The sequence below is a fragment of the Sturnira hondurensis genome, unplaced genomic scaffold (genome assembly GCF_014824575.4).
Source record: "Sturnira hondurensis isolate 20B ecotype Veracruz unplaced genomic scaffold, ASM1482457v3 Scaffold0014854, whole genome shotgun sequence".
Taxonomy (NCBI): Eukaryota; Metazoa; Chordata; class Mammalia; order Chiroptera; family Phyllostomidae; genus Sturnira; species Sturnira hondurensis.
Window position 1 is genome coordinate 9,376,942 of NW_028087485.1, and position 14,513 is coordinate 9,391,454.

General features: G+C 41.2%; 1 protein-coding gene across 2 annotated transcripts in view; it reads right to left on the bottom strand.

The window, feature by feature from the left end:
* The window catches only part of SLK (STE20 like kinase), a 51,456-nt gene extending 41,231 nt beyond the window's left edge, over nucleotides 1-10,225 (bottom strand). For both annotated transcript variants that reach the window (XM_037064000.1, XM_037063999.1), the window contains exon 1: nucleotides 10,016-10,225. In XM_037064000.1, coding sequence (XP_036919895.1) covers nucleotides 10,016-10,165 — 150 coding nt within the window. In that variant the 5' untranslated portion in view covers nucleotides 10,166-10,225. The remainder of the gene's footprint in view (nucleotides 1-10,015) is intronic.
* Between the last annotated feature and the right edge of the window lie 4,288 nt (nucleotides 10,226-14,513).

Consider the following 14,513-nt stretch of genomic DNA (forward strand, 5'->3'; position numbering starts at 1 on the left):
AGGGCATGTATAAGGATTAACCAGTGAATGCATAAATAACTGGAATAACAAATCAATATCTCTCTCTCCCTTCCTCTATAAAAATCAATCAAGCTAAAAAAAAAATCTTTGATACACCACTGCTCCTTAACTGCTGTCTCCAAAATTTTCTTTAAAGCCACTGTGTCCCACTTTGTAATTATAATGATGATACTACCTTTTTAAAAAAGATTTTATTTATTTATTTTTACAGAGAGGGGAAGGGAGGGAGAAAGAGAGGGAGAGAAATATTGACCTGCAAACCCAGGCATGTGCCCTGCCTGGGAATTGAGCCCAAGACCCTTTGGTTCAAAGGCAGGAGTTCAATCCACTGAGCCAAGCCAGCCAGGACTGATACTACTTTCTTGATCTTACCACAGGCGCTAAAAGATGTTTAGGTAACAACCAGGACTCCCATTCTTTCTTCAAGAGGTCTTTAAACAGTTTATTAATTGAAACATCAAGGGACTTTAACTGTATAACAGGGATACAACTAGTTCAATAACAGACAGATCATGATCTCTAATTACCTGGCCAAAAATAATATTGTGACATCAATCAATAAAAGACATATCCCAATTTTCAGAGGCATTAACAAGCAAAAAGCCTGTCATAACTGGTGAAAATACAGCATTAATTTGTCTCTCTAAGAAACATAACACAGTTGAGCCAAAGTAATTATAACTCTTCCTTCCCATAGCGAGAGGAAATAAGCCAGTGAAAGATAAGCCTTCCAAATCTCACCATTCTGATGTAACACTTGGGGAAGAAGAGAGACCAGAGGATCTGTCTGTGAAGACAAACACTGTAAAATATAAGCCTTTATAGGAGACCAAGACTACTGTTGAGTGGAGTTAAAAGTCACCCTACGTCTGCTTACTTACACTAATGTCCTCAGAGATTTTTAAAGATGAGTCTTTTATTTGTGAATGGAATAAACATGAATGGGGGATGGGTGGGCAGGATAGGGAATAACACTAGATAACCTCTAAAGTTATTTACAGTAACAAATTTCATTATTCTGTTCCCCTGGATATACTGATTAAACCAATAATGGTACCATTTGGTTTAATGTAAGTAATAAGTAGAAGTTACATTAAAAAGTATAGTGCCTCCTACATTACTGCTTGAAAATAACTTGATTCTTCATAAGGATCTAGTTCTAGAACACTCTGAAAATCAAATCTAATACAACACTGATAAGTACGTGATACTTTACACAAATATAATGAATGAATGTTAGTGTTAAAGAGAAATACTGTCATATAACCACTACCTAAAAGTATGAAAGTTCTTCACCTAAAGACAATGAAATAACTACACAAATGTTAATAAAAACAAGAACAGAATAATACATAGAGATAGTACTTTAAAATGATAAACTCTTCTCTAAGATCAGTCCTGATCTCTCAAAAATCACCGCTGCCCTGGCCAGCGTGGCTCAGGTGATCAGGTGTCATCCTGCAACTGAAAGGTCACCAGCTGATTCCCAGTCAGAGCACACGCCTGGTTGCAGGTTCGGTCCCCAGTAAGGGCATGTGCAAGAGGCAACCGATCAATGTCCCTCTTACATTATTTCTCTTTCTTTCTCCCTCCCTTCCCCTCTCTAGAATCAATAAAAGAAAAACCTGTAATAAAAATAAAAATCACTGTATTTTCATAAATCATGAATACAGCTTCGGCACTTTACATAAACAAATAGGGGGCTACAGAAAAACATGGCTTATTACGTGTCCTGTACTGATTTCATGTTCTTTTTTTTAAATATATTTTATTGATTATACCATTACAGTTGTTCTATTCCCCCCCTTCATTCCCCTCCACCTGCACACTCCCTCCCCCACCATTCTCCCCCCCTTAGTTTATAACCACGTGTCTCAAGTTCTTTAGATTCTATATTTCCCCCACTATTCTTGCCCTCCCCCCTATCTGTTTTCTACCTACCGTCTATGCTATTTTCTGTGCCTTTTCCCCCCTTCTCCTCCCACTCCCCTGTTGCTAACCCTCCATGTGTTCTTCATTTCTATGGTTCCACTCCTGATCTGGCTGTCCTCTTGGTTTGCTTTTGTTTTAGGTGTGGCTGTTAATAACTGTGTGTTTGCTGTCCTTTCACTGTTCATATTTTTCATCTTCTTTTTCTTATATAAGTCCCTTTAGCATTTCATATAATAAGGGCTTGGTGATGATGAACTCCTTGAACTTGCCCTTATCTGAGAAGCACTTTATCTGTCCTTCCATTCTAAATGAAAGTTTTGCTGGATAAAGCAATCTTGGCTGTAGGTCTTTGGATTTCATGACTTGGAATACTTCTTTCCAGCCCCTTCTTGCCTGTAAGGTCTCTTTTGAGAAATCCGCTGACAGTCTGATGGGTACTCCTTTGTAGGTGACTGTCCCCTTATCTCTTGCTGCTTCTAGGATTCTCTCCTTCATTTTGGTCTTGGCTAATGTAATTATGATGTGCCTTGGTGTGTTCCTTCTTGGGTCCAACTTCTTTGGCACTCTCTGAGCTTCCTGGATTTCCTGGAAGTCTATTTCCGTTGCCAGACTGGGAAAATTCTCCTTTATTATTTGTTCAAATATGTTTTCTACTCGTGGCTGTTTCTTTCCCCCTTCTGGTACCCCTATAATCCGGATGTTGGAACGTTTAAAGATGTCTTGGAGGTTCTTAAGCCTCTCCTCATTTTTTTGAATTCTCATTTCTTCATTCCTTTCTGGTTGGATGTTTCGTTCTTCCTTCTGGTCCATTCCATTGATTTGAGTCCCAGTTTCCTTTCCATCACTATTGGTTTCCCGGACATCTCCCTTCATTTCAATTAGTTTAGCCTTCATATGCTCCTCTAATTTGTGACTATAATCAACCAGTTCTGTGAGCATCCTGATAAATAGTGTCTTGAATTGTGCTTCTGAGAGGCTGGCAGTTTCTCGGTCCCTGAGAGTTATTGGCTCTGGGACTTTGAGTTCTTCTTGCACCATCTTTTGGGCTGTTCATGCCTGTTCCGTAGCAGGATCGGAGCCCTAAGGTGTTCACTAGAGCAGGGCAACTAAGTCGCTGGGTTGTGACGTTGTATGTGGGGGCGGGGTTAAAGAGGAGCAATGGCGTCCTGTCTGCCGCCTCCCCCCCCTGCGGCCCTCACTGGTGCCGCAGCTGCTGCTGTCACCGGGCCCACACGTTTTGTCCCACTGCACTCGAGTGTGCCACCGCCGTCAGCCCTCCACCACTGGGTTTGCCCCCTGGGGCCTGTGTGGTCCGTCTCACTGTGCGCCCGTGGTCAGTCTGCCCCGCACCCCGACTGGTTCCGGGCTGCCTGCGCGCCTAGGTCAGGGGATCTGTCCCGCCCGACCCTGCTCCGCTGCTGGCTCCGCCTCTCTTACCGTCCCCGTTGAAGGTTCGTAGTTGTCGGACTTCCATATAATTCCGTTTTCTGGCCTTTGGGTGTGTCCTAGTTCTCCAAACCTTTGTTGTATTCAAACTTGGTTGTGGGAGAAGGCACAGTGTTTCCACCTATGCCTCCATCTTGGCGGAAGTCTCTGATTTCATGTTCCAAATGGAGTAGGTAAAAACTACATCCTCTTATATTACTCTTGTTTCAACAGTGGCTACCTTCCTAGATGGTGAGAACACAAGTAATTTTTGTAATTTCATTTATTTTCTTTCCATATTTCTAAGACTCTCTGATACTTTCAATAATGGGAAACATTTTTTTAATTTAATTATTGGGGTGACATTGATTTGCAAAACCATAAAGGTTCAATAAAACATCATTTGCATCCTGCATCATGTAACAGAAAATATATTTTAACTAAGTTCTCAGCTGGAAACTGAAAGACTAGCCCACAAAATATGAGTGATTTTAATACCACAGAGGTGCTACTCAATCAAAGGGGGAAGGAAAAAAGTTAGATAAGTACAAAACGAATCTAAAAGATAAAGAAAAGAAGAGATTAATTCAATCACTTCAATAACCACTGGGACCAATGCTATTGATGTGGAGGATTTATTTGACCTCAAAGGTATTCTTCCTCCCACTGAGACAAGAGGTCCCTTACCGTCCAGTGTGTGAATCCAACCACAATCTAAAAGTTAAACAAACTGAATCACAGTTCATCAACATCTACTACATGCAAGGCATTAGATGAAGCTGAGGAAACACAAATACAAACCCAACACCCCATGAAAATCTGTTCTCAGAAAGAAATACAATATACAAATCTACTATGCTTGCCCTGCCTGGCACAGCTTAGCTGGTTGAGCATCATCTCACAGAGAAAGGTCTCCAGTTCAATTCCTGGCCAGGGCACATGCCTGGGTTTCGGGCCTTGTCCCTGGGCTTGTGTGAGAGGCAACAGATTGATATTTCTCTCCTTCTCTTTCTCCCTCCCTTCCTGCTCTCTAAAAATAAATAAACTCTCTTTAAAAAAGTATGCTCAAGAATCAGTTCTGCTAAAATCAATTCATTCTTCCAAGAAATACATAGGAGTACCTTCTACGTATGTCAGGCACTGTTCCGGATGTTGATGGTGTAAAAAGATACAAAATGCCTGTCCTCATGATACTTATTATTTGTGGGCAGAGGATAGTCATTAGGCAAATCAAAAAAAAGAGTATGTAAGTGATTAATACTGTGGAAAAAAATAAAGAAAGATGAGGAAATGACAGGGATTACACAGGGAAGAAGTTACAATTTAAATAGGGTACAATTTAAATAGACTTCACTGAGAAGATATTTGAGCATATCAGTATCAATAAAGTTCAATGATTATTTTTATGTTTTTTGAACTATGTCATTAAATTGGAAATTTTAGTATTTTGCAAAGAAATGGGGTACAAAATCTCAAGTTTCAAGTATGCTGTTCTATAAAATAGTATCCATTATGCTATGAAATGACGTTATTCTTCGAGCAATTACCTTGGGCCAAACACTGTTCTCTGCATTCTCCACTTATTAGCTTATTTAATCTTTGTACAGGGCCCAGCCAGAAGGAAGAAACCATATTGATTATTTTAACAGAAAATTTAATAAAAGTAATTACTGACTCTGTTGGTAACTAACTAAAAAGATAAAAAGAGAAGGTGAAGGAAGTTACTACCCTTCTGGGAGGTAACAACCGCAGGAAAAAGCTACTACCCCCCAAGGACCAGAGGAGCCAAAGGAAGGGTCTGGAATTATTAAAACTCAGAAGCTTGGAAGAAAGATTCTGCAGAGCTGAAACTCAGATCCCTGAAGAGATAGTGTTGCTCGGCTGCTACTTGCATCTCTGAACTTGGAAGAGGGGTCTTATGGGACTAGGGTCCCTTTTGAGGAAGTGGAGACCAGCCAACTGGAGCTGGTGTCATGAAGGGTTATGATGAGATTAGCTCTGCATGTGTTGCAAAACCTACAAACTGGATTCAGCTTCTGTTGCTGGGGTGAGGAATTTCCACTAGAATGATGACCATAGCAACAGGAAAGCAGACAGGAAGCCCACAGGAAACAAAGAGAGAGGTGCAAGTCCTTCCTTCCTCCTCCTCCTTACAGCCTCCCTCTAGTGCTCCATAATTGTGAAAACTAAAAGTGAACAGCCAGCAAGGTAGCAAAGTGATTTGCAAAATGGTTAAAATAAAAAATACACAAAAAACAAAAGAAAGACATTCAATAGGAACATGAACAAGAGACTTCAACACAAAAGAAATCCAATTTACCAATACACCTGTGAAAAAGAATTATTAGTAGTCAGAGAAAAATTAATTAAAACCACAATAAAAAATATAGCAACATCAGATTGTCAAAAGTGAAACATTCTGATGATATCAAACATTAGCAAGAATGCAGAGCAAGTAAATTCTCATATGCTGCTGGTAGGAGTGTAAATTGGTAAAGCTTGGCATCATCTAGTAAAATTAAAGATACACCACCCTATAACCCAGCAATTCTACCCGAGTTAAGTCTTGGCGAAACTCATGCATATATGCATCAGTATTGTGTATAAAAGCCAAAAGCTGGAAAACACTGATATACCCATTAACAGTACAATGGTAAATAACTGGTTATATAATCATATAACGGAATTCCATGCAATAGTGAAAATGAAGGTAACTACAGCTCTAGGCAACTCAACAAAGATGAACCTCACAAACAGAATGCTGACTTTGATAGAGGCAAGACACTAAATACGATCCCATTCATATAAAGTTCAAGTGCATTCAAAACTAAACTGTAGTATTTCAGGGTATATACCTACAAGGTAAGCTATAAAGAAAAGCAAAGAGATGAATAACCTAAAGACAGGACAGTGGTTTCCTTTAGAGGAAGAAAGGATCAATTTAGATGGAAGGTGAAAGCGATTTTGGGGTTCTGGCAGAATTCCTTGACTCTGATGATTAACATCAGTTCACTTTATTATTATTTGCTAAATGTACACATAATTTTCATAATTTTTAAAACAAAGATTATATATTTCACTAGTTTCTTAAAGGTATGCACTCATCAGTGCCATAAAAAGAAACATTTGCACCCAGCACAGTCAGGAAGTCAGCTTCAACTCAATACATAATTTTATGTCACTCCTTTTTATTTCCTGTTAAAAACAACAGAAATCCAAATGTAAAAACACAAAAAAAACCTGTGAGGGATATTACATATCTTCATTTACATGCCAAATAATAGTAATTTTTTTTAATTTTTTTATTTATTGATTGGGGGTTGGGAGGAAAGACATCAATTTGTTGTTCTACTCATCGATACATCTGTTGGTTGATTCTTCTATGTGCCCCGACCAGGGATTGAATCTGCAACCTCGGCATAATGGGATGCTGCTCTAACCAACTGAGATACCCAGCCAGGAATAATACAACATTAAAAAAGAGAAAATTTAAAAATAAAAGACAGATAAAACACAGACTTAAAAAAGAGAAACAGATCAAAATACGGAAGATGTTTCAGGCAAGCAAGTAACTGTTACACAGTTGTGTAGTGCTGAGCTGAGTGGAAAGAATACAACTATGTGTTGGAAAAATTCCAAATAAACTAAGTATACAAGATGATTGCCTATTCATAATTTAATCTTTGTAACAGTTACTACTTTCCCTAAGTAAAAGATAGTTAGAATCAATTTTAAGGAAGTTTTCTACTGCATACAATATTAAGGTTTAATAGCTTTTCCCCTCACACTGAAAGAAGTTTATAAATCTGAAATTTCTAGAGTATCTTGGAAAACAAAAACTTTCAGGAAAAACAGCTCAGATAAGCTTAAATTTTCTTTTTTTTTTTTAAGATTTTATTTATTTATCTTTAAAGAGGAAGGAGAGAGGGAGAGAAACATCAATGTATGGTTGCCTTTTGTGCGTCCCCTGCTGGGAGTTGGCCTGCAGGGAACCAGCCTGCAACCCAGGCATATGCCCTGACTGGGAATTGAACTGCGATCCTCTGGTTCGCAGGCCCGTGCTCAATCCACTGAGCTACACCAGCCAGGGCTTCAAATTTTCTTTTAAAGAAATCTCAGAGCCTTGGAAGCACAGAATAGTGAAATGAAAAGATGCAAAGAATTCATGGTCTTCAAATATCACACTGAAACAGTCAAGGAGCCCACAAAAATTACTCTCGACACACTCTCGACACAATTTTATAGTGTTCGATGACATAGTCTCTTCTTTTTCAGAAAATTTTAATTAGTGTCTTACTGTGGAAAGATATGTACACTTTGCAGTCATTAAGTAATTAAATCACAGAGCACTGCCATGTCCACAATCATCCTGTGCAATGGGAAAATAGGAAAATGGTTCTCTATTGCTCTGGCCAGGTAGCCCACCTGGTTAGAGTGTTGTCCTGATACACCAAGGTTGCAGGGGTCAGGGCACACACAAGAATCAGCCAATGAATGCATAAATAGGTGGAACGACAAACTGATGTTTCTCTTTCTCTCTCTCTCTGTCTCTTTCTCACCCTTCCCCAAAATCAGCAATTGTTTTTAAAGTATTTTTTAAAAGAAAACAGTTCACTATTTTCATAGGTCCCTTTTCCTGCCCTCCTATATTTTGCTTCTGAGTTTAAACACAGAACAGTAATTTCTATCACTTACTGCGCCCTTCTTATGTGCCTCTCATATACTATCTGCTTTACTTTTCACACACTGAGGAAGTCTTACTGATGAGGAAAGTGAGACACTGAACAATTAAGTAATCTGTCCAAGCTGAAAGGCTGCTATTGAGGGTCCAAGATAGGACACCACTCCTGAACCAGTGTCTTAACACTGCAGTGTGCCTCCTCCACAGATCATCCGTGCCATGGGAACTGCCCATCGTTACCCACTGCCGTCTAACCGCAGGATTCCAGATGCCTCAAAAATTTGTTTCTGCCTTTCCTAGATAAATCCATACTAAAAGAACTCTAATGGGTGAAGAAATCTAAACAAACATGTGGGTATATCTATGATTTCCAGATTTTAAAAAAATGGAGGTCCAGAGAAGTGTTCTGTTCAGCCACCACTAAAACACAGTTCCCAAGAGTGATCTCCCCACTGCACAAAAAGCCCTTCCCTCCCACCATATATCTATTCTTGCCACAAGCACTGATATGCTCCACACAAGCACTAAAGTTTACTTTGCCAACTTTCATAGGATACAATTAACTCCAAAAGCACTCACGGGTAGGTAACAGACATTCTTTAACAAATAGAAAAATGCACTAATGTGCTAAGGCAATTGACAAACCCAAATGTGTATCCTAATTTTGGCTCCTGGTTTTATCATAAAAACAAACACTAACCATAACATGTACGAGTGACCACGTGGACAATGTGTTCATCAAGCACACGGAGAGGAGTGGCTATTTCAGCCTGGGTAAGGAATGAGAAAGTCAAGAAGCTGTGAGATACGTCTGAGGCAAGGCAGAAACTGGAGTGTGCTGGTGTTTAGAAGAGAGGGAAAATTCTATCATTTTCTACCAATGGATATTAAAGTAAAAACAACCACCAATATGGGTTCAGAAGACCAGAGTTCAAATCTAGACTGTGACTGGTGTGACTGAACGATTTCTAAGTTTCAGTGTCCTCCTCTGTGAAATGTAGATCTTACTGACCGGTCCACCTCACAGGACCTGCACTGGGCCAACTATGTGAAAGTGCTTTGAGAACTGCAAAGTCCAAAACTGCAACATAAACATTGTTTATGTTTTCACTCCTAGGCAACCCTGTGGATCTTCCCCTCTAACCTGTGTCTCATATAAACCTCACCCATCAGGATGCAAATATTCCAATGACATCATTCATTTACCCATGAGATAGTAAACAGTTAACATTAATGTCTTCAGGTTGAAACATCAAGCCTTTCTACCGAAATATATATATTTGTGTATAAAAACACGCACATATATATATAAAATATGTGTGTTTTTAATTTCTTGGTCATTGACTTCTGGTCAATGGTTACTCTGAAACCAATACCAGATGCAGGTCTTCCTGAAATTTTCTATCAGAAATCCCACTCCATTTCATAGTAGGTCATCAGCAGCCAACTCAAGAACAGCCTCCTAGTGGCAATCACTGTGCCCTCATCCCAAAAGAGTGGTTATATATTAGCTATAGACACAACCAAGTGTATGCCCTGGACCCTAAAAAAGAAACTGTTCTAGTGCAATCACACACAACGAGTGCAGACAGCTAGTACACAAACACAAATCCACTGAAAAGTAACTCATAATAAGTGTAACGATGCTTGAACACTCGAAGGCCACAACCCGACCCCTGTTTTAAATTAAAGAACGCCCCCCTCCTCCCTTTCGAGCTGGACAGTGCAGCCTGTGGAACCGCGCCTCCCTCTAGCAATCACTCTTTAAAACTACAGCCAGGCCCCATTTTGTTCAACCCGAAACCCTGCCGTCTTAGCCACTCCTCGGATGATAGCCTAAAGTTTCAACGCACGTTTACGTCGTCAAAAACCTGGGCAAGACCCGAGGAAGGGACAAGAGGGGCAGAAATCCTCGCGCCACTCCCGGACAGTGGTAACTTCCCGTTTCCCCCTTACCTTGTACACTTTACCAAAAGCTCCGTCGCCCAATTCTCCTATAATTTCCCAAAACTCCTCAGGGTTCAGGTCCCTCTTCACGTGTTCGTACTGCTTCTTCTTCTTCTCGCTCCCCAACTTGAAGATCTTACGGAAATTGAAGAAGGACATTTTTCCTGCTAATAGAGTTCCTGGCACTTAAGGACTAAAGCAATAATAAAAGGCAAAGTTTTTCCTCCCTCCTCTCCCGCGGGAGCCTGGCGGGCGGCTGCGGGCGCGGGCTCTCCCGGCTCCCGCCGCTCGGTCGGGCGTCCCCGGGGAAGGCGGGGCACGACTCGGGCTCCGACCCACTCAGTGTGGGGGGGCTGTGCGGGCGGTCCCTCCGCCGAGCCCGGCCCGCGGGCCGCGCGGTGGGTGACTTGCCCCCAATCGGCCCTAGGGGTCGGCACTCGTCCGGATTTTCGCCCCGATATAGCCCGGCCCGACGGGTCCCAGCGGTCCAGACGCCCGAGGTCGCTGCGGCTTAGGCCCGTTTCAAGACGAGTCTCCAGGGGCGGCGGCCACTCCGGGCAAGGGACGCGGCCGGCGACCTCGGAGCCCGCAGCCGACAGACCGCGCTCTCCCGCCTCGGACCGCGAGCCCGAGGTCCCCTCTGCAGCTGTCTTCTCCCGCGGCGCGAGGCCCGCGCGTCCCCTCGGCTCTGGGGAACCGCCGCCGCCTCCTCTCTCCCTCCCCAGCCCACTCGCTCCGGAGCGCGCGCCGGCGCCGACGCCGACGCCAATGCCGCAGCGCGCCCGCGCGCTCCCCCGGTCGCGCGCCCCGCTCACCGCGCTGGCGCGGGGGCGTGCCCTCTGGCCCCGCGCACGCGCGTTGAGCTCGTCGCGTTGAGCTCGTCGTGTTGCGCTCAGCATGCTGACGGTTTTGAGGGGCTCACGAACGTGCGGCGCTGGGTGCGACGTGGACGCTTGACATTTGTCGTTCTTTGCGCGTTGTTCCTCGTTTGCCCTATTGAGCTCTAAATTTCTACCAGCCCACGGCTTTAGTGAAGTTCCCTCAGCGGGCACTACCCTGTTGGTTTTGCTAGAGGATGTTGCCTCCATTGTGGATCTGGGAAAATTTGAGCGGCCCCAACTGTGGCCCGAAAGTGGACTTTTTTTCACTCTCAAATGGGTCCAACAGTACAGTGAGAAGGAACTATGTGTGGTGGCTGGGGGCTTTGGAGCCAGAGATTACCAGCTCTGTGACCCTGAGCGGTAACCTTTCCCAAACTCAGTTTTTCATTATGGAAAGGAATAAATGATGCAACGGATTTAATCCCTTTACTCAGTACCTGCAGCAGCAAATCCTCGATTTTAGTTCTTGCTGTTGTTACAAATGTTCAGGTAGGATAGATACATTGAAAATCACCTAAGCCCCGGCCAATAGCTCAGATGGTTAGAGCGCTGTCAGCATTCACTAAGGTTGCAGGTTATCAGAACTCATGAAGATGCACCCAATGGCCCTGGCTGGTGTGGCTCAGAGGACTGAGTACAGGCCTGGAAGCTAAAGAATCACCGGTTTGATTCCCAACCAAGGACACATTCCTGGGTTTAGGGCTAGGTTCCCAGTAGGGTGTGTGTGAGAGGCAACCACACATAAATGTTTCTCTCTTTCTTCCTCCATTGCCCTCTTTCTAAAGACAATTTTTTTAAAATCGTAAAAAAAAAAAAAAGCAACCAATGAATACATCAACCTCTCAATAAGTAAATAAATAAATTCAATTGTTTAAACCCACTTCTTGGTTGATGACCACCACACTCCCTGAGGGTAAATCTACCTCCTTTTGGCCACTGCCACAGCTGTATTCCCTTGCAACCCTTCCCCACTTCACCTGGACCACCTACTAAGGCTTTGGCCTCCTGATCTGCCTCCAGCCCCCTTGGACAACACCGGTGGAACACTGCTTGGGCAATGTGGGCGTAGCCTAGAATCTATCAGATAGTGACCTGACTTCCTGTCCTCCCCCAGGAGGGAGCATTTTCAGAGCAGCGGTTGCTCCTCACTGTATCTAACTACCTGACAACATTCCTGGCATATAATAGGAAGGCAGATCCCCTGAATGAATGGAGGTTATCTGGAGCAGAGGCCCAGTTACTATCTATATAATTCCCAAACATTTTGCCCTCAAGCCCCAAAATGGTCTAACAAAACCCTTGTTCCAGTAAGAGGTTAGAATGATTTTGTTTCTCAAGATCCCTCTCTTTTTTAATAGTTTTATTGAGGCATAATTGATATACAATAAACTATATATTTAAAACATATACTTTTATGTTTTGGCAGATAGATACACCTGTGAAAGCAATAGTCTATATTATCATTTATGTAGGTAGCACTAGATGTAAAGGCAATACACACTCCTTGTGGAAAACTAATAAATTCACAAAGAATAAAATAAGAAGTACTTTAATTCTACCTTCCAGAGATTACCATTGGTAAGATTATATTATAGTTCCAAACAGGACTTTTGGCTGTGGATTAATTTTTTATGTGGACTAAATTATATTGCATATAAAGGTTTGCATTATACCATTAGTAATTGTTTTCTTCAAACCAGCAATATTTTTATTATTTTAGATAAAACACTGATAAAGATCTGTTTGCAAATCCTTTTCCCCATATTTGATTATTTCCTTAGGCAAATTACCAGAAGTGAATTTGGGTCAAAGCATTTAAGTCTGTTTCCTTTTTGTTCTTATCAAAATAGAAAAAAAGTTTCTTGTTTTCTCAAATTAAAAGATAGCATATCTTTGTTGTAAATTAATTGAAATAACACAGAAATGAACTAGGAAGCTGTCTGTAAGTTTCTCCTTCTGCTTTCCCCTACCCAACTTCAGCCCCAGTCTAGCCACTGTGAAAGTTAAGCCTATGAACATGAGGGAACTTTGGGGGTAACCAAAAAGTTTTAAAACTTGATTGTAGTAGTGAATGTGCAACTGTAGACATTTACTAAAAATAATTAGATTGTATACTAACAGTGGCTGATTTTTTTGGTGTGTAAATTATACTACAATAAAGCTGCTTTAAAAAAGTTAGATATATAGAAATATATTATAGATATTTAATTAAATTTTTTCTATGCATACACTTTTCTAATATAAAAATGGAATCCAATATGGATCATGGGTGTCTTTCTATGCGATTACAAATAGGTCTATCTAATCTTTTTTAATATGTGCATGGAGTCCCAGGTATAGCTGTACCATGATTTATTTAAGAATTTCCCTGTTGGTAGTCATTTAGGTAGTTTCCAAATTTTTGTCATCATAAACAACACTGCAGTGAGCATGTGTATATAAGCATCTTTGGGTATTTGTCTCATTATATTTCCTTAAGATAAAATACAAGAAGTGGAGCTGTGGAGTCAAAGACCATAGTCAGAATGCTTTTACCTGTATGGCCATGTTGACCTCTAGCAAGGTTATACTAATTCACACTCCTACTAGCAATATATGAGAATGCCAGTTTCATCACACCCTGAATAGCACCAAGGGATTATCTCATCTTTTTAATTTTTGTCAAGCTGATAGTCCAAAATAATCTCTCATTTACAATTCTCTAATTGTTAATGATGTAACATCTTTTCATATGTATATTAGCCACCTCTATTTCTTATTTTATGAATTGACTCATCAGTGAGTAACATGAAATGGCATTGGTAGTATTGTATAAATGAGGTGATCAAGTTTGACATACTTTAGTGAAATGGTGATGGCATTAGTAGTAGCTTATACATTTTTTCCATGATGTTATAGCCACAGATATTATTTAATAATACCAATGAGATATCACTTAAACAGATACAGATTTTCCCAGTGAGCGCTGGGAGCCCGCTGGGAAATGGCCCTGATATATATATGGTTGTATTATTTGTAAAAGTGAAGTTTAACCAGTGACCATGTAAAGTATTTATTTCTTACACAATTTTTTGGCTCCACTCACCTTCGAAAGAGTTTAAGACATGCTCACTAACAGCTTAGTGAGAGGAGAACCATCTTCACAATTTGCCAGCTGACGAACCTTAACTAAAAATAATAAGGATATCATTTAAAATTAAAAATTGAATATGTACTTCCCTGGCCAGGTGGCTCAGTTGGTGGAGTGTTGTCCCATACACCAAAAGGTTGCAGGTGTGATACCTGGTCAGGGCACATGCCTAGGTTGCAGGTTCAATAACCTATTGGAGACGCATATGAAAGGCAACCAACCATTGTTTCTCCTTCTCTCTCTTAAAAAAAAAAACAATAAATATATCTTTGGGTGAGGCTTTTTAAACAATTTTTGACTGAGTATATATTGAGTGCTTATTACAAGCCGGCACTGTGCTAAATGGTTCCCACACACTTCATTTAAGTCTCAGTTAAATCTCACATCAACCTTATGACGTAGGTACTATGATAGCCCCCCAAAAAGCGAGGAAAACTGAGACAGAGATACTCAGAGACAGTCATGGCAGATTGGAACTGGAATCCACACCTTGGAA